The following is a 21,129-nucleotide window of genomic DNA, read 5'->3' on the forward strand; positions in this document are numbered from 1 at the left end:
TGCCCACAGTTTGTTATTTATTTTAGTTTCTAGTTGGCTTTTTTTTTTTTTGGGCAAAGTTCAGCGTACAAATTGAAGCGCTGCCTTAATAATAATAATGAAAAAATATGAAAAACTAGACAAACAAATACTATATGTATGTAACGTCTCTCTTTTTGGCTAAGTTCTACATACAGTGGGCCACAGATAGACGATCGAGTGTTAAACTTGTCTAGCTGGGACTGGAACTGAAGCTGCTGCCACTTCATGAGCAGGCCGAACATTAAAAATGCAAATAAATCATGTAGTAAAACTTGTTAACCTTTTCGTATGCTTTTTGGCTTTATTTAATATTGTATATATTTATATATATATATGTATTTGTGTCTGTGTGCGCACTTTAGCTTTAATTTTTAGCTGCTGTTTGTGCGAGTATTCAGCACTTTTGATTTCACTTCAAAGTCTCACAGATTCTTTGGCTTGGCTCCGGTTGCTTCTCTTGTCTAGGCAGATTCACTTTTGTTGTACAGGTTTTCATTATTTTTTTTCTTTATATTTTATTTTTGTTTTTGGGCTGTCGAGAAAAAAGAATCTTGTAGGCTCAAGTGTCGTGTGGCCAAACAAGTTACAAGCTGTTATTGTAGTTTATATTTCTAGGTCGTCATCTTCTGCCCAAAAGCTTTACAAGACGACCTCAAAATGTCAAAGTTCATCATGGCAACCTAATGCGGTTAGTTCGTTTCTTAGTTAGTTTATTGGCTACTTTAGTGCTTTATGCAGTTATTTTTTATTATTCTTGTTACTCACATTAATTAGACATGTTTGTCTCTGGCGCTGAACACGCTGCAAACCAATGGCGCGTGGTTGCTACGTATACGTAATATTTTATTTGATAACAAAAATTAGCACAACTTTGAAATACATTTCATAAGTTCGTGTCTGTTACTGCATGTGTGTGTGTGTGTGTGTGTGTCTGGTTTTGTGTTAACCAAAAAACCAATCGATTCTTGAAAAACAACTGAACTGGTTTTTTAAGCACACATTTATTATGCAAATTATTATCGATTCTACAGCATGAAATTAAGCAAAAAATGTATATATACTTGCATATATAACTAATTTTTTTTTTGGGCTCTGACGCAAATCGACTATAGAGGTGTCTTAGCTACCCTCTACAGACGTACAAATAACTCTCTAAATACCATAAAAAATATATAATGAAACCTGCCAAAAAAAAAAACCACAAAAAACAAACAATGAAAGTGATTCTATAGTCATAATCGAAGCCGAAAGTATTAAAAATGTTGACTTGCACAGTTTCAAAATCTCTAAGAGATGATATTGTCAGCTCCCTTGAATTTCAGAAAGCTGAAATCAAAGTTAAAATTAATTTTAAATGCAATTTTTGAACTTTAACAAAGCAACAATGTGGCTTAGCAACAGAAATTGTTATTTCTTAAATTTTTGTACAGTTCTTTCACAAAGTGTCATGTTATAAAAATAAAAATATTGCAAATATATTGCACAAAGTTTAATTTAGTTTTGTTTTTTGTATATAAATGTCATTGGTGTGTAATTAAAGAAGCTGTCTTAGGCTGCTGTATCGATGACTTTAATAAGTTCTATAATTGACACCCAGCAGCAACAGCAGCTGAACAACAATAACAACAATAATAACAACAAAAGGCAGCAAACACGTGCACAAGTGCAAACAGCACGGAAGTTTGCTCAGGTCGTCGTTTCAGGTACTCTAGAGAATCTTTTTTTATTTTTGTTATTTTCATTGTTGTTGTGTGTTTGTTGTTGTTTATTAAGTTTGCACTTTTTGTGTAAAATGCTGTTGAACTTTTGTAGTCACGATTTTGGCGCAACAGAGTCGAAGCCGAAACTAAAGCTGAAGATAAAGTTGAGGATGGCTCTGGGTTGACATTTAATAAAATGAATTTGCCGGTGTTCAAGCTTGAGCGGCAGTCTTTGTTGTAATAGATATAATCATTATATCAAATTATTATGGACTTGATAAATTTGTTTTGTGACAGGTTGCAGCAGCCAGCAAAAGAAATTGCAATGTTTGACTGCAAATGATGGCCAAAAAATGCATAGATATGTTTATTATCAATTTGAGCCACAATTGAGCCTCAGGCGCAGAACTTCAAATGTCAACTGACCCCATTTTGAAAAGCATCTCACCCATTGATAGCAAAATAAATATTATTTTAGAGACACGCTCAATTGGACGTCATGTTTTGAGATCCGCACACAAATTTATGCTAATTTCATGCATAGTTTTATCTCGGCAGGTTGGCAGCTATAATAATAGCTAGCGGTGTCTTCCGTCAGCGCCATAAATGCAAATCAATCAATAGATTTTCACTTGAGCAGGAAATTCAATACAGTTAAGCGTGAGTTTTATAAGGAAAACTGAAAGTCGGTTTATAAGGTATATTAAAGACACTTTGATGAAGTGGCATGCTGAATTTTCCGCTGCATTGTCGGCCCCCTCATTTAAGAGCTAAATTACGCGCCAGGTGACATGTGTGCAGAGTAAGTACGTAAGTACATGTGTGTGTGTGTGTGTGTGGTAAGTGTATATGTGTGTGTGTGTGTTGTGTGGTTTTTCCTGCTTGCGCCAACGCGTTTTCATGGCGGCCAATCCTGTTGTACAACTCTGGCGAACGTGCCAGCGAAACCGAAACCGAAACCAGGTGAACGAGTGGAAGTGGAAGTGGAAAAACAGCAACAACAGGCGAAGCGACGCGACGCGAAAACTTGTCAGCTTTGCCGAAAATACGTAGAAAACTTTCATTTTCATGCCACTTTCGTATGTTTTGGAAAAGTGGTTAGAAGAAGAAGCAGATGAAGCAGTCAGCTTAACGTTCTGTTTGCGAAAAAAAACAAGTTCGTTGCCTGAGTCTTTTGTTTAAGCATGTCGCTGCATATGTTCAATTGGCAAGTCAAGTCGCTTTGTTGCGCTCTGTTTTGGCTTTTTGGCTTTTGTTCCCAGCTAATAAATTTGTAAACAATATTGAAAATAGTACAGGCCCAATAATAGTAACAACAACAAAGATTGCTCAATAAATGCCTGGCATCCAAAGAAAAAAAGACACAAACAGCTAACAAAAAAGAGCAATTCAAAGGGCCACCAAAGCTAAGCAACGACAATAGGAAAATGCTGCCATAATTTGTTGTTGTATTCATTTTTTGGTTGTTTTTTTTTTTTGCTTCATGGGAAAAACTAGACGCCTTTTGTAATGCTAAACGGAATTATATAGACGCTCACGCCAATTGCACAACGGCTGCAGCGTTTAAAACGCAAATGCGTGGGCGGTCACATTTTCCAAGCCAAAAACCGCTCATATGCGAAGAAGAAAAGTGTCGCCAGAGTTTTCACTTTTTTTTACGTCATATTTTATTTTTTTGTTGATGAACTGGGTGAGGCTCTTTTAAAGCTTTGCAACTGTATTAACAATTTATGCAAATCCATTTAATCAAACTAAAGGGGGAAGTAGGAGTTGGGCACAAAAGCTGTTCAGTTTTGATTGGTTTTAGTTGTTCATTGGCTGCAGTTAACCCAGTTAAATAATGCTCATAATATTTATTTACGACAACAATAGCAAGTTGACTTATGTTGTGTGTTAGTTCCTGTGTGTGTGTGTCTGTGTGTGTGGGTAGCAACGGCATTTGCCAAAAATAAAGCTGAATAGCTAGCGACAAATGCTGCGTTTATACGCGACTTGATTTTATGATTTATTCTTTTATGAATTTGAAGTGTAACTTTATAGTTTAATCTAAGAGTCAATTTATAGATTTACTTTATTAATTACTATATTTTATTTGATAAATTGTATATATGATAAAGAACAGATAATTAAATTTATTGGAATTGTTAATAGACTAATAAAATCTATAAAATTATATGTAATAATTATATGTTTAAATATATAATTTACAAAATAGTTTACTTATAATATAATGATTAATTTGGGTTTTGCTTTACAATTCAAAAAAACATCATTATTTTGAGTAAACAAAAAAAGAATCAAAGAATAATTATTTCCTTTTATGTGTTATAATCATTATTTTGTAAGTTTTATGTTTTGCTTAAAAATAATATATATTGTTTAAACTGTAAAGTATAACTCTAAATTAATTAATATAAGTTTAAAAAAATTTGTATATCATGATGAATTTTAATAGATTAGCCTCTTTTAAAGTTAACATAAGTGAATGATTTTTTCAATCAAGAAAAAATAAAAATAATCCCTAACTTTATTCCCCTTTTATAAATTATGAAATTAATATAAGCCCTTTTGATTTATTACAGTAAATTCGTTAATTTTTATTACCTTTTATTGATTTAGTTCATAAGTTATTTTGTTATACACGTATGATATCATGATATATTATGCATAAACGTGGACAACGTGCGATTGAACTATGAAAACAAAACTAACGTTTATTTTCTTGTCTATTTTGTTGCCTAAATGCTAAAATCAATGAAATGCCCACACACACACACACACACACACACACACACACACACACACACACACACATACAGCGTCACGTTCAATCATATAAAGTCAAGCTCGTGCTGGGCTTGTACATTAGGGTTACGTTAGCATTTTGTGAATGTTGTTGTTATTGTTGTTATTGCTGGTTGTTGTTGTTGCTGAGCGTCGTCTTCATTTTTTTGAGCGCTAGGTGTTATTGTTGTTGTGGCTGTTGTTGTTGCAGCAACTGCCAAATGGCCATAGGCAAATTAAAAATGCACAACGCAATGCAATGGCCTAACGGTAATTAATGCAATTGGTCAATACAACAACTACAACACTAACAACAAACATCGCCTGTGGTGGTGGCTAAGGTTTAGTGCGTTTTATGCTGACCTCAATGCGACCGCTGCACGTGTCGAGAATATTCGTAAAACCAGCGAGGAAAAAAAAGGCCACAAATCATAGAAAATCAACTGGCGAAGCGGAAGTCAAAGTCTTCGAGCTGTCAGTTGGTTCAAATCGTGGCCTCCATTTGACTCGTTTTTCTAGCTTGTTGCTTTTGTATATTTTTTTTTTATCATACAGTAGCTTCTACATCTAACTAATTGCACGTTGACACACACCATTGAAAAGGCCTCAAAACGATGTTAAGTATGCTAATGAATTGCATTTCAACTGATTTTAATCTTTTTCTTTGGTAGACTTACCTTATAGAGTTTGTCTTTCTGATACCAGACATCTTCCTCCTCCTCCTGCTGCGTGAATGTCTGATCCAGGTTCAGATCATCGCGTGAACGTGATAATATTTTTCTTCGCGATACCATTTTTGTGAGTCGCCGTTTCAATCTGGGAGAGTCTGCAAAAGATACGAACAAGTCATAAAATGCTGTGAATACGATATGTATTTAGCTTTTATGTGTGCCGCCAGTTTGGCAGAACTTTTTTGGCAAGAGTATTTAACCATCTAACTGTACATTATACATACGTCAAAGAATTCTTTTGGGCTGAAGACCTTTATGCTGACAGGTCTCAAACTGTGCAGCGTCAAATTGCAAAGCAAACAGAACCCAAAAAAAAATCGGCAAGGTTCAACGCACCCAAGCACAATAACAACATGTATTGTTTATGACCCGACTTCCTTTTTACAAGTCATCCACACAGGCGGCCTCAGCTGTGTAAACTTTGTATAGTCTGCGGTTATCCAATAAAAAGCTAAAACACAGATGATGCTGGACCTGCTGACTGCGAATTGCATTCTGGCCAATTGCTACACAGAAAAAAAAAAGAAATCTTTCTAAAATTCAAGTTGAAAAAAAAATCTTGATTTGAGCACGTATTTTTTCACTAAGTATTTAGGATATTATTGTTACATTAAAATAATATGTAGATAAAATGGCAACGATATTAAAAAGTCAACTTTAAAAAAGTTAATAAAAGACTAAATTATTTTATTTAATTGAAAACAGATCTTACAGAATGTCGAATATGAAAATAATGTTAAGAAAAATCGTGCTTGATTCAAGTATTTTGTACATTAAAAGAATACAGGATTATCGTACTTCTGACACCGCATTGGATTAATTTATAGCCCGGAATTCCGGTATTATGCCTAAAAATACTTATATTTATTTTTAATTTATTGCCAAAATGTTGCTCATGTGAATATATAATATGAATATTCAATATATTTTAATTCAATTAGTTTTCCATAAACAAAAATTAATAATGAATTTATTTAGTTATGCATATTTATGAACATCCAATTAAAATGTTATTTATCTTTTTGTTTAGATTTATATTCTTAAGAAATCTTATCTGTGAATATAAGAAACTGAAATTCTTTTTGAACACAAGCTAAAGTGAAGGTTAAAGTTAACATAGACAAGCAGTCAAAACTTGATCAACAGTTTTAAATAAATTAATATACTAAAATAAAATATTTTTCTGCAATTTCGCATGATTTGGAATCAGTGTGCACTATGTGACAGTGGCATATTTTATAGCCAGCCACAGAATTTATGTAAAACATGCAATTTTTATTGAATTACTTGTCGTTTTGTTTGACTGTTTTTGTCGCTGGCTACGCACTAAAGATACAGATATTGTGATACTGAGATACTGATACTGAAACCGAAACAGCGGACAACTGCAAACTGAAAATCACCTGTAGGCCTAAGGAGCTGACAAAGGGAAAATAACAAAGCAAAGATAAAACAAAGCAAACAAACGCCAAGTCGTTTGTTTTTTCACGGCTCAGTTTGTCAAGTTGATGAAAAAAACGTTCATTGCATAATAAACACCTCTTGGGGTCTTGGAATCTCTCTGGCAGACGACGCGTGTAGCGGCAATCTTTTGGCTCTGTTGCTCTCTAAATACTCTCTTTTCTGTATTTTCTCTTCTCTATCTCTCTCCCCATATGCAAATGTGCGAGGTTCGCTAACCTGTTGTCATATTTACATGCTTTGTTTGTGACTGTAATTGCTGTTGTTGTTGCTGCGGCTGCTGCTATTATTATTATCTTTATTATTAGTGTCTATAATTGTCTGTCAGCTTTCTTTTGCCGAAATGGCTGAGTGACTGAGTGCCTGATAGACTGATTGACTGATTGACAGCCCAAACTTTTGGGATGCTACCCATAAATCTTTGACACCTTTTTGCGCAACTTTTCGGCCAACACCATTTGCTGTTTTCCATTTTCCATTTGGTATCGAGTACACTGATAAAAAAAATGTTCTAAAATCAAGATTTTGGTCTCAGAACTAAGATTTTTGGTCTAAAAAATGCGTCGAGAACATCAAATTCTTGAATTAAGAGAACACATCTTGATTTTAAGAACATTTTAAATAAGACCAAGTTCTTACTTTAAGAATAAATGTTCTTAAAATTTAAATCAAAAAATAAAATAAATGAAAATTATTTTTTATATTTATATTTTTTTTATTTTTAAATTTTGATTTATTTATATTTAATTCTGTTTTAGTAATTTTATAAATGTTATTTTAATTTGTTACGAGGGGGATTCGAACCGCCGCCTACTGCTTCACAACTGAAGCGGCCTCTCTAACCAGAGCGCCACGGTGCCATCATTTGTTTGATACGAAATAGTACATATTTATACTTTCCTAACAATTTAAGATTTTTATTCTTATATTAAGATTTTTAGATTTTTTAGATTAATAATCTTAGTTTTAGTAATTTGGTCTTAAAATAATCTTATTTTAAGAACAAAATATTTAAGATGAATGTTCTTGATTTTAGAACTTGGTCTTTTTTTTCAGTGTATGTACTCGATGTACTCGATTCGCATTGTCAACAATCGACGCCATTTTGTGCGATAGATTGCAATCGCATAACAAATGTTGCCTGCTGAATTTATGCAACAAAAGCCGTTAAATTGTACGAATGTCTCGACAATTTTTGCACCATTCGTTGTCTCCATCTCCATCTCCAACTGAATCTGTAAATGTGTGTGTGTGTGTGTATCTTGTCGCCAGTTTTCTGCTTGTTTATTGAGCTGCATTAAGAGCTGCATTTTTTGCACCTTTCGATTTCGGCTGCTTTTGCCATTGTACTTAGTTGTGTTGTATCTCCTAGATGGAGTCTGTCCCCAGCTATTGTTATTTATGCATCCGACACATGAGCTACCTACTTACTACTTGTACAATGTACATACTGTCTGCTATATAGAACACAATGTCTACTCCCGTTCTCTTGTTCTGACATGGCACGTACGCGATGTACATTGTACAAGTTCTCCAGGCAGACGTGTTCTAGTTTGACTCGACGAGCAATTACGTGTATGGCATGCCAATGATATGAGCAATTGCTTATAGCATAGATGCATAACATTATCATACTCTAAATTCGGATGATATTGTTTATGCCAAGAGATTGGTAACTGAGATCAAAGTTTTTGAAAAAATGTCAAGGCGTAATTATGGAAAATTGGAATCGAAAAAATATCAATTTTTCTAGATGAAAAAATCTTAAATGCAGAATCATTAAAGAGACCAAATCATGAACAAAATGACATTCCGCTTGAAAATCGGTTTAGTTTTGATGAAGTTATGAGAGATCAAAGTTTTTGAAAAAATGTCAAGGGGTATGTATGGAAAATTGGATGATAGATGGCTTAGAATCGAAAAAATATCAAATTTTCTAGATGATAAAAATTTAAATGCAGAATCAATTTAGAGGCCAAATCATGATCAAAATGACATTCCGCTTGAAAATCGGTTAATTTTTGATGAAGTTATGAGAGATCAAAGTTTTTGAAAAAATGTCAAGGGGTATGGAAAATTGGATAATAGATGGCTTAGAATCGAAAAAATATCAAATTTTCTAGATGATAAAAATTTAAATGCAGAATCAATTAAGAGGCCAAATCATGATCAAAATGACATTCCGCTTGAAAATCGGTAAATTTTTGATGAAGTTATGAGAGATCAAAGTTTTTGAAAAAAGGTCAAGGGGTATGTATGGAAAATTGGATAATAGATGGCTTAGAATCGAAAAAATATCAAATTTTCCAGATGATAAAAATTTAAATGCAGAATCAATTTAGAGGCCAAATCATGATCAAAATGACATTCCGCTTGAAAATCGGTTAATTTTTGATGAAGTTATGAGAGATCAAAGTTTTTGAAAAAATGTCAAGGGGTAAGCATAGAAAATTGGATAATAGATGGCTTAGAATCGAAAAAATATCAAATTTTCCAGATGATAAAAATTTAAATGCAGAATCAATTTAGAGGCCAAATCATGATCAAAATGACATTCCGCTTGAAAATCGTTTTATTTTTGATGAAGTTATGAGAGATCAAAGTTTTGGAAAAAATGTCAAGGGGTAAGCATAGAAAATTGGATGATAGATGGCTTAGAATCGAAAAATATCAAATTTTCCAGATGATAAAATTTAAATGCAGAATCAATTTAGAGGCCAAATCATGATCAAAATGACATTCCGCTTGAAAATCGGTTAATTTTTGATGAAGTTATGAGAGATCAAAGTTTTTGAAAAAATGTCAAGGGGTAAGCATAGAAAATTGGATAATAGATGGCTTAGAATCGAAAAAATATCAAATTTTCCAGATGATAAAAATTTAAATGCAGAATCAATTTAGAGGCCAAATCATGATCAAAATGACATTCCGCTTGAAAATCGTTTTATTTTTGATGAAGTTATGAGAGATCAAAGTTTTTGAAAAAATGTCAAGGGGTAAGCATAGAAAATTGGATGATAGATGGCTTAGAATCGAAAAAATATCAAATTTTCCAGATGATAAAAATTTAAATGCAGAATCAATTTAGAGGCCAAATCATGATCAAAATGACATTCCGCTTGAAAATCGGTAAATTTTTGATGAAGTTATGAGAGATCAAAGTTTTTTTGTCAAAATGACATTCCGCTTGAAAATCGGTAAATTTTTGATGAAGTTATGAGAGATCAAAGTTTTTGAAAAAATGTCAAGGGGTAAGCATAGAAAATTGGATAATAGATGGCTTAGAATCGAAAAAATATCAAATTTTCCAGATGATAAAAATTTAAATGCAGAATCAATTTAGAGGCCAAATCATGATCAAAATGACATTCCGCTTGAAAATCGGTTAATTTTTGATGAAGTTATGAGAGATGGAAGTTTTTGAAAAAGTGTAAAAATGGAAAGTTGGATGATAAATGGCTTAGGGTCGAAAACAGCTGATTTTCGGTGAGCAAGAAGGGCAATTGTAATGTTTTTATTTCGCTTTCAATCAAAACAAATTTTTTTTAAACTGTTTTTTTTTATTATGAAATGAAAGTGGGAAGTGTATTAATGTAACGGCTTGTTTAAATACTTATTTTCTGTCTATAACCAAAAATGGCAATGTGAGAACATTTGATTATCCCAACCTGCGGCTGAAGCAGTTAAATTATCGGGAAATTTTGGTTCTTTTTTTATTTTAGCATATTGTTTATGGGGGCATGTGAAATTAAAGTGATGAAACTGCAGCCTGTTCTGGGAAGATTTCAGGACCACAATGCTGAGATATATATATATATATATATATGTACGTTATAAAGTTGTGATAACTGTGCTGTAGCTGCTGTTAAAGTGGTGTCAAGTGGTGCTCCAAACAGATCCTGCAGACTCATAGCGGATGAGGGAATGAAATCTGTCAAAAGCACAGTCAAAGGGAAATTGCAGTCTTAACAACAGCGGTTCTCTGTCTTTGCTAATGGGCTCTGGGTTCTCTGTTCTTTGTTGTTGCTGTGGCTTTTGTAAACAGAAACAGTGAGTGTTGAGATGTTGATGGCCACTTGATGGTAACGTGAAATGAAGTCATCAACTGGCAACGTGTGTGTGTGTGTTGACTTTGCTGATTTGTCTGCATAACTTCAAGCACTTTTACTGTTATATTTCACTGTTGACTGCAGGAATTAAATACGTGTATGTGAACATTACTCGTCAGCCTTGCATTTTCCATAGTCATCGCATTCACTTTCAAATTGTTTTTGTCAATTTTTGTTTGGCTTTTGCAGCACGCACAAAAATGGCAACGACTTTCACAAAAAACTATTAACAGCAATAACCTTTGTCTTTGTTATCTATTAGCCAATTTGACATTATTTAAATTTGTAAATAATGCCAATTAATCAGATTTTGTCATAAAATACTCGTTTTCATAACTACCGAAAGCAAACAATACAAATTAAATATTATTCGCTGAGCGTTGAACTTTCACAATTAAGAGCGCGTTTTTTAAATTGAAATAAATGTAATTTTAACATATGCTACACTAATAAACACATTAGTTGACTTATGTACAATTTTTAATCAATTATTAAACATCTTTCCGCAATATTCACCGCGTCCATTAACATCTGCAGATGCCGATGCATCTGCCGCTGACATTTTGTCAAGCTGCAAGCAATAAAAATGCTTTCGCTGTTAATGAATTATTTGATTTTTTGCATCATTAAATTGTTGATCATCGAAATAGAAAGTAAACTATTTCGTGTTTCGCTAGCAATTCGAATTTGAGCAACTGTGAAAAATCTTCAACATCAACGAAACGTATGAAAAATTTGATGTGCATGCGCACAGTAAGTTTGTTGCCTAAGTCATTCGTTTGGCTCTTTGACTACTTTCGAAAAGAACTTTCTTTGCATTGGAGGCCTGTTGGAAAATATGCATTAATTATAAGCAATGACTACACTGGCTGCATATTAACTAACAACAATAACATGCCGCGTTTTATGAATGAAAGTCAACGACAGCGTCATTAACAATTGAGCACGAGTATTTCTGTAGTTTTACGAACGGAAAATCAATAAAGAATTTTGATGATGACAAACCGTCAGCTAGAAACGTACACTCAGAAAATTTATTCTATCCTACATGTATGGAAATATTATATATTATCGTATAAGCTTAGAATTTAGAAAAAACATTTATAAATTTAGAAAGTTCGCTACAAGTTTATGAAAAATTAATCTAATATTTAGGAAACAACGCCTAAAAATTAAAAAAAAATCTTTTATAATTTTGGAAAGTTATCCCTTAATTTTATAAAAATAATTTCTAGATTTTAAAATAGAATTTAAAAAAATGAGGCCCTTTTTAGGTCGACTTTTTAAATTTTAGCGTGAAAATCGACTGTAAGATTTTTATGAGTGTAGAATCGTAGTCATAGCCCAGACAAGACTTGCATATTAATTATCAGACATGTAAATTTACTTAAATGGGTGTGAAGTGGGCTGAAAATTCTAATATTATTGTTGCCGTTGCATTGGCAAACAACGTTGTCGTTGTCGTTGTCGTTGTTCATAACGACTTTGACTGGCTGCAACGTGTCGGTCATTGGCTGTGACGTCGACTGCGATGGCGACTGCGGCTGTGTTTGTCGTCGCTCACATTATGATGGCCACTTTTTCACTTAACATTTGCCGGCTGCTGCCAACTGTCGACAGTCGACAGTCAACAGTCGACTGCAAATAGTTTTCAGTTCGTTTACCTAACGTTGTCATTGTTTAAGCAGAGTTCAAATGCAATGCGAATACGTCACGAGATTTACTATTTTAGCTGTAAACAGACAGCACGTGTGTATCCCTCTCTCTCTCTCTCTCTCTGCCACTTTGCCACTCACTGTGTGTTTGGCAATGTTTAGCTAGTTGGCTGGAAGCTTCAACTTCACCAGCTGCTCATAGTACTCATAGTTGTGTAGCTGATTTGTTTACACTCGTCAAGATGTAGGCAGCTTTATGAGGTGACTAGCTAACAACATGGATTGTGGGTGTCTATCTGTATGTGTGTGTGTGTGTGTTGCATTGAAAACACAACACATTTGGCAAATGACAACCACGCAACATTGATATACTCACTACACTGTGCAACAGGTTCGGTTTATAGGGAATAAATGCCAACAAATATGCTAAATCATTTGCCAAAAGTAGCTGAGCCCAAAACATGTTAAGGTCATGCTAATTTGGTCTATGGTAAATTTAGAAAGTATTTTCATATATATTTGGTTTTTATCCTCGGGTTCATTATGTTATGTAACCAGAACCGACTTGAAAGTCACGCTAATGAAGCGCTTCTTTAAGATTGCCACATAAATTTGATACTTTCGTCGACTCCATTCTTCTTCTTCTAGTGACAAGCTTGACGAAGAATTTGTGTTGTTGTTGTTGTCTACTCTTTGCAGAATTTGATTGATTGGCCTTGGCCAGAAATCAACAAACCTCTTTATTTTTTTGGTGATGCCGCTAAAGAAAATAGCACAAAACGAAATTGTTTTCACAGTCTGCTCGAAATTCACGCTGGGGTCAAGCCGTGTGAGAAGAAGTTCAAACCAAAAAGATTCACCCGAAGAGTGTGGCCATTGATTTGTTGCTAAATTAAATTAAGCAGTCATTGACTTTTAAGTCAGGGCAAAAGAGGGAAGAAATGTATATGAAATTTAATTTATACACTCAGAAAAAAAGCAAGATTTTCGTACTTAAACAGACGATTTTTCTGGGATACTTTATGTACATTTTGGGATTAATTAAAGTTTGTAAAAATTTAAAACATACTAATTTAAGTACACAGAAATCTTGAATTAGTCAAAAAATGTATTTTTTTCTAGTACAAAACAGTGTCATATTTAATTTAATTTCAATCTTAAAAAAAACTATCTCAAGTACAATAAATTTTAAACTAGTTTAGTATAAATAACTTTTTTGTTTCTAGAGCTATCTTTACGATACTCAAATATTTTGTCTTTGCCATGGTCTTATATATTCGGACTAAGTTTGCTAAAAATCAAACTGCTATTTCGAATAGCTGCCATAGAAATGAACTGTCATAATTTTAAATTTAAAATGGATTTAAAATTTTGAATTTAAAACTTTTAGTACATAACAATCTTAATATTTTAAGAATTTGAGGACAGCATATTTTTCTGAGTGTACACATACGCTTAATAGAAAAATATTTATAATAATTATTTATGCGCTTTAATGCGTATTGTTTTGGGGTCTGCTCGACTTGACTCTGACTGCCTGACTATGGCTAATCAAATGCTTTAATTTGCATAACAACGCCGTGAAAGTGCTCCGCATTGGCACGGTTCAGTTACCTGCAATGTATTGTTGGGGTTAAGGTTTTCATTATGCAAATTGTATGTAAGTATATGTTTTGTAAATAGATATATCGCGTGTGCAAATAGGAAGCTAATAGTGCAAAATTCAAAAGACAGCAGCCAAAACAATGTCTTGCGGAACTTGTAACTTGCTGCTGGTTTTTGTCTGTATATTGTTTTTTGTTTTTTTGGCTATTTAACACCTGAGCGCGCTAAGCGTAGAAAGCATTATTATCGCCAACAGCAACGACACCAACAAGCGAATCAAACATACATAAATATACATAAGTATACAGCATATCATTAAACAATAAACATAAATATGCATAAGCATATGCATATTGCATTTCGCAAGTTCATTCATATTTCCCCACGCACACACGCTGATGCTCATCGTTCATCATTCACGCAATTATTGAACGAATTTCTGTTAAATCATAAGGTTTAACAATATACGTGTTTTTTTTTTTTAAGTCATGTAACTGTCAGCGTTTTGCGCAATCAGCAACAGCGACAAAAACAAATAAACTTGGCAAGAAATCCGAACCAAAAGTTAACATTTCAATTTTTTGAAGATGTTGTAGATTTGATTGATTTTGGTTTCGTATTTCTTTCGAGTCGTCTCTCAATATGTAAATTTACAAAATTACTTGACACGCTTATGAAAAATGCAAATGGGCCGAAAATCGGTTCAAATCAAATGACTTAAGCTACAAACTTGCAGCATAACTTAACGGAATGAAGTAAATACATAATTTCGAACTAATCCTGCTACACTAATCGACTTGAACTAATAATTTAAGTAGTTGCTGTTCATTAGCCAAGTATCTCAGGTTGCATCATCAACATTTTTTAGGCCGATTGCCGAACGCTCTCACAATTAATCAATATGATAGATGAAAAGCTGGTTGGCTGATTGCCGGATTGCCTGATTGCAGCTGCATTTACTAGACGATATATATTCAACTGAAGCTTGAGAAAAAAAACACTCTTCAACATCGTGTTGCAGGTGATTTGAAACTGGTTCAGGGCTGTCTGCGGTTCACTTCAGTAACAAGTTGACACTTTCATTATGCCTCAAAAAAGTGTTCCGCATTTTTGGCGCGTATTTTAGATTCGTTACGTTTAACCAGCAACAAAAACTTTAAAAAATTAAACTTGCACTGGCCAATAGAGACGAGTGCAGCTTTTGGCTGGCCAAAAACACAAACAACAACTATTAGTTTTGCGGAGTGAAAAGCAAAGCGAAGCGAATCACAAAAAAATACAGAAATTACTTGCAAAAAAAAGCAGCAGTAACTAAAGCAACAACAACATTTGGCGGCTGCTTTCGTTTTCAGTTTGAGTCTCAGTTTACAGTTTCAAGTTAACAGTTTTCAGTTTTCAGTTTTCATTTGGCCTGCACGCTTCAACTGGCTAGAGCCTGTCTGTGGCATCCGTGGCTGGCTGGAAGAGATGTGGCGTGCAGCCAACCCATTGCAATGTAAACCAAAGCAATTTCAGCAAACCTACAACACACACACACACACACTCACACTCACACAGTCGTACAGTGGCACATAAGTGCGTATAGGCGGTACAAAAATCATATTTTCGATGGAAGCGATTGTAAAAACAATAAATGCGTTAAATAGAGAATTCTAATTTAAGGATTACGAATACATAAAGTATTTTTTAATCAGATAAAAATTGTGGGCGTGACAGCCTCTCAAAGTTGACCTATTTTTCAAAGTGCAAATTTTACAAAAATTATTAACTTTAAAACTGAATTATAATACAGCTGTTTTCCAGAAATTTTTAGAGATTTTGAAGAGAAATGTTTTTAAAAACAACAGATCGAAATGTTGGTGTTCCTTAAATGTCAGAGATTTATTTTTTTCAAGCATATTTTCAAAGTCAAAACAAATACTTCTAGTTTAAACAAGATTATTTGGTTTAGAAATATTTTATATAGTTAACAAATTCATTAAAAATTTAGTTTACCCATTTTTATTCAATTTAAAAGATATTTTATTTCAATTTAATAAATATTTAATTTTGTCAAGTATGTCAACATTTTATTACACATTTGAAAATGGTTGTTTGTTTTCTGGAACACAAACAATTGTATTTGGTTTGCTTTGACGCTGCTACAGATTTGTAGAATATTTAAATTTTAATATGTTTAAAAAGAAAAGCACTAAAATTGGGCTATTATTTAACTTTGATGGAAAATAACTGACAATGGACTCATTTTTAGTCCATCTATTTCTTAATGTTATTAGGGTAACTTAAATATTTTATATGAAAAAAAAATGAAACAAGATGTGAATGTATATTTCGGGAAAAAAATAATGAGTTTTTGAAAATGTAACAGCTAAAATATGCACAGAAAATATTTTTCAATTTTGATCGACAAACCTGAATCACCCAATGAGCCTAAAACACTGTGTTAACAATCATTTCAAAGCTTTCTAAGTTTTCTATCAATCGCTTTTTGAAATAAAATTTTGAAAAATCTCTACTGCTTCAAAATATATGATATTTGCAATGCAGTGTAATGTAAAATGGTTCCACTGTGCACCGTTGTACACTAAATTTTCCACGAGCGAGTGAGTTTGAAAACGAAACAGATTTTCTTTCTTTTTGACATGTCGCTGTGGCGAGAGAGTGAGTTACTTGCATTACGTTGACCATCATTAGTTTGGCTAAATAAATTGGAAGTACTCGTACAACTGAATGAAAGCAGTGGCTATTTAAGAGTTGAGTTGTGTTAAATTGAAGTTTAGGTTGGCGATTTGTGCTTATCACACGCCTGCAATCAACAATGGCAATCTCTGGTCAGCAACTGCTTTTCACTTTTGCTTTTCAAATGCGACGACAGCCCTCGAAAGCCACGAAAGTTGCTTTTATTTATTACACATTGATGCTGATGATGATGATGTTGATGAAGAGCGGAAATGTGAAGTAACACGACAGAGAGATCATAATATTTTCTGTGTTACTTCTTCTTCTTTTTTTTTCTGTTTAACAAGCGTTTTGTCTGCCTGATTGAATCGAGCAACAGCAACAAATACTTTTGTGGCCTACGCGTGCACTTAAAATGCAATTTATATTCGAGAAAACAATGCCAAATGAATGAAATAATGTTTTAATAAAGACACCGCCCGTTCAAAGCCAGAGGCTCGTTAGGGCTTGTCTATTGTTGCTGTTGTGCGATAAGACATTAAAGGCCATCAGCTAATACCGACACTATCGGGCTAATCGTTAACAACAATAACAGCAACAATAGCAACAACAACACGTGCCATGCACTATCTGCGTAATGTAAGCATCAACAATTTAATTAACTTTTAATAGTGGCAACTGTTGTGGCTCAGTTGCAAGTAGCCAAGTTAAGATATCATTGAACTTTGGCCACACACACGTATTCTTTTGAATGTGTAGAAAAATTAGCATGTTCCAGGCATATGATTAACCCATTTTTCGTTTTAACTAATGAACAAACGCCATAAATTGTACTTTAGGAACACAACACAATACAAACACACAAATAAACACACAAATCAATGGAAATTGGCAGCTCATAAAAATGCGCAGCGCATTTGTAAACAGAATTTAAAGAAATGCCAGAAATTTTAGACAAAGCAAGTTAGCATTTTGCAGACATTGAAAAACTGTAGAAATAACAAAATTTAAATAAATCTATAGTTGGGGTATTCCCGTAATTTGGCATTTTTGCAAGTTTACTAGAGAAAATAATGAACAGCCCTTTTTAAGGGGTAAAATTCATTGCAACAGTTGTTTAGATTTTTAAAATTAAAATATATTTTTTAGGTTGCTTAACGACATTTAAAGCAAAAACAAATTATAAGCATCATAATTTAGCTATTAAAAATACCAAAAACATGCCAAGTATCGAATAAAATATCGTATATGTTAAGGTATTAACATATGTTAAAATTTAACAGTTTGTGTAACTTTACAATACTTTTTCGTAGTCAGGGTAAATTTTTTGAGTACAAACTGTTGTTGTCAGCGCTTTAACATAACTTACAACGATACTATGTTATTTGAATACACTAAGTATATATTGATACACAGATCGGCTTGATCTTAACTGTATAGTGAAGGGAATTTCGTAGTCATGCACTTTGACACAGTTCATGTTGGGTTTGAAGTAATATATATATGTCGATTGTTTTTGCTTTGCTTTGGCGCATTGCGCATACGCCGCGTTGTCTTATTTTGTTGTTGATGTTGTTGTTATTGCTGTTAGTGTTTTTTGTTGTTGTTATTGTTGTTGTTCTTTGGTTGCTGTCATTGCGTTTGTAACTTTGCCACGACCTTTTTTTTTTGTGTGTCTATGCGCACGAAAACTCATTTGTTCATGCATAAGTTGCTGTTGCTTTTGGTGTTGTTGTAGTTTTTCTTTTGTTGCTTCTGAGAAAATGAAGTCAACTATTGCTGTTGTTGTCGTTGTTGTTGTTGTACGCCTGTGACTGACATTTCCCATTAAATTGCCACGTTATTGTCTAAAGTCGTAGTGTACATTTGAGGTTCTTGCAATAGTTTCGACTGATGAAGAGGGGTGGAAAGGGGGTGGAAAGGGGATGGGAGGGGGTAAGCAAGACCAACTGAACTTTGCATATTTGGTTACTGCATTTTCAACACGTCTCTTTCGGCTGTCTTTCTGTCTCTCTGCCTCTCTGTCTCTCTGTCTGTCTGTCTGCAGCTTCTTCTTCTGCTTGAACACTTTAAGGTCTTTTACGCGATTGTTTACATTTATGACTGCATAATTGGGTGCCTCTATACCCCTGCCCCTCAGCCAGCTGTTGCCTGGCTGTTTGCTGTTGTTGTATTTAAATTTTTGCACACTAATTGACTCCCACCAAGAGAAGACGAGAGCCAATGCTAAAAGGCAACCAAGCCAAACTGCAATTCACGGCGACTTCCTTCCTCAACAATTGTCGCAACACCTACTGCATTCTATTTCTTTTTTGTTTTCCATATAACATACGTGTATATATATTTTCGAACGTTTTCTCATTTTTGTATTTTGAGGCACGTCTTTAGTTTATTAACTGCATTTGTTTCGGAGGCGTGATGACGACTCATCAGTCAGTTTTTTTTCAGTATTGTCGAGAGCTGATTTTCTTTTTGTTTTTGTTGTTGCTGTTGTTGTGCGTCAGGGTCATATTTGAGTTTATCGTTGGCTAAAGCCTAACTAGACTGATGCCTAAGTCACAACTTGACATTGTATCGTTAATTCAGCACTAATAGTTTTAATTAGTCCTAAAAACATATCCAGTTTTTGTTTTTGAAAACTCATAAATATACAGCAAATATGCATAAACTAAAACTGTGCTCAACTCAAGTTTTGGACAACGAACTCAGCAACAACAGCTACAAAAATAATAACAACAACAACTACAACAATGATTTCAACCTTGAGCTGAACTCCGGCTTGAATCGTATCGTACACTTGCTGCCATCATAACATATTATTTTGTATTTAAATGAAATGAAAACGAAAACGAAACCAAAACTCAGCTTGGAAATAAATGTAGCAAAAAAAAAGAAAAAAAAAAAGCGTAGCAGGAAGTGCACAACAATACGCACACTCACTCACACACACACACACACACAGGCATTGCTGTGGGGCGTGTGAATATGAATGCATTTTGGTGTTTGGCTAAATGTTACGCATACGCCACGTTTTACAGGGCGAGGGCTGATTGTTGCTGCTGCAGCTGTTGCATGCAGCACTGGCAACGCTGCTTGTTGCATGCGTGTCTGACATGCTACTCACCTTTTGCTCAATTACTTTTGTTGCAGTTGTTGTTGCTGTTGTTGTTGTTGCTGCTGCTGCTGCAATGTCGAAATTGTTGCAAAATTGCAGATATTTTCCCAATGATTACGTAGTGTTGTTATTGCTGCTGTTACTGTTGTTGTTGCTATGCTTTTTATGCACTTTTTTTGAATGCTGTAACAATGATTTTCTATAATTAATATTTATATACTTTTTTAATATTGATTGGCAATTGAATTTCTTTTTTGCCAATTTCACTGTGCCACTTTTAGTTGTTGTGTTTTGTGTTGTTGTTGTTGCATTAATTTCACTTTTGCTGTTATTTTTTTTTATTTTAAAACTTACTTGAAAACTTGTTTCTAATATTTTTTCAATTTTGGCTTAGCAGTTGTCGACAGCTAATTAATTTTGAGCTGTTGTTTTTAATGCAAAGTGTCTGTAGTTTAATTAATAATTTATAGCAACAAATATGTTATTCAACTTTTTACATATTATTAATATTTGTTTTGGTTTTTGCTTGCTAATTCAATATTATTTTGGACGCACTTCCATTGCATAACGACTGCGCGCACAAATAAAAATTTTACGTTTCTGTGAATGACGATGATGATAATAATGATGAGGTTGTTTTTTGTTTTTTTTTTTTGCCTCTCTTTCTTTTTCTGAGATTTGTTTGTTTTGCTTTTAGCCACTGCTCACAGTTTTACTCACAGCTTATGTGTATGTGGTATGTTGTGTGTTGTATGTGTGTTTGGTGTTTAAGTTTTCACTGTGCCGCACCGACAGCAACAAAAGCAACTGGCAACAAACGCACTCGACGACTTTCGCGACTCGACTGACGACGGCCGTTGACGGCCAAGACGGTCTTGGTTATGGCTTTGGAATCGAATTGAGCTGGGCCTGGCTGACTGTCTGACTGGCTTGCTGGCCTTACCGTAAGTTCGGTTACGTTGGCCGTTTCTCGTTTGGCTGTTCGGGTTTTTTGTTCGTTTGTTCGAACAACTTTTGCCTGCATGGCTTTACTTAACTTGGCTTAATAGCATTTGGCGTGTCGAAGCTTGCAGAAGCTTTTTGCCGAGCCAAGCTTAACTGACTAGCTCTTTTGCTTTAGCCAAGAGCTGCTCTCTTTGACCACTCTCTTAAGTGTTATGAATGCGACTGCAAAAACGACTTACAAGAAATTCTTGAACAGCTTAAAAGGCTGTTAACCAAAAAAAGCAATAATTCTTAACAAACACCACACTAATTTGCATATTTCTA

At 34.0% G+C, this 21,129-nt stretch overlaps 1 protein-coding gene across 3 annotated transcripts in view; it reads right to left on the reverse strand.

Moving 5' to 3' along the window:
- Positions 1-20,049, reverse strand: part of LOC117784694 (lateral signaling target protein 2 homolog) — a 35,700-nt gene extending 15,651 nt beyond the window's left edge. Inside the window, exons 1-2 of one of the 3 annotated variants that reach the window (XM_034622500.1) lie at positions 19,870-20,040; positions 5,183-5,331 (exon numbers count right to left, since the gene is read on the reverse strand). In XM_034622500.1, coding sequence (XP_034478391.1) covers positions 5,183-5,299 — 117 coding nt within the window. In that variant the 5' untranslated portion in view covers positions 5,300-5,331; positions 19,870-20,040. Of the gene's footprint in view, positions 1-5,182; positions 5,332-6,523; positions 6,536-19,869 lie in introns of those variants that run through there. The other 2 variants (XM_034622498.1, XM_034622499.1) reach the window with 2 other exon arrangements.
- Between the last annotated feature and the right edge of the window lie 1,080 nt (positions 20,050-21,129).

This window comes from Drosophila innubila (assembly GCF_004354385.1).
Source record: "Drosophila innubila isolate TH190305 chromosome 2R unlocalized genomic scaffold, UK_Dinn_1.0 1_C_2R, whole genome shotgun sequence".
Classification (NCBI taxonomy): domain Eukaryota; kingdom Metazoa; phylum Arthropoda; class Insecta; order Diptera; family Drosophilidae; genus Drosophila; species Drosophila innubila.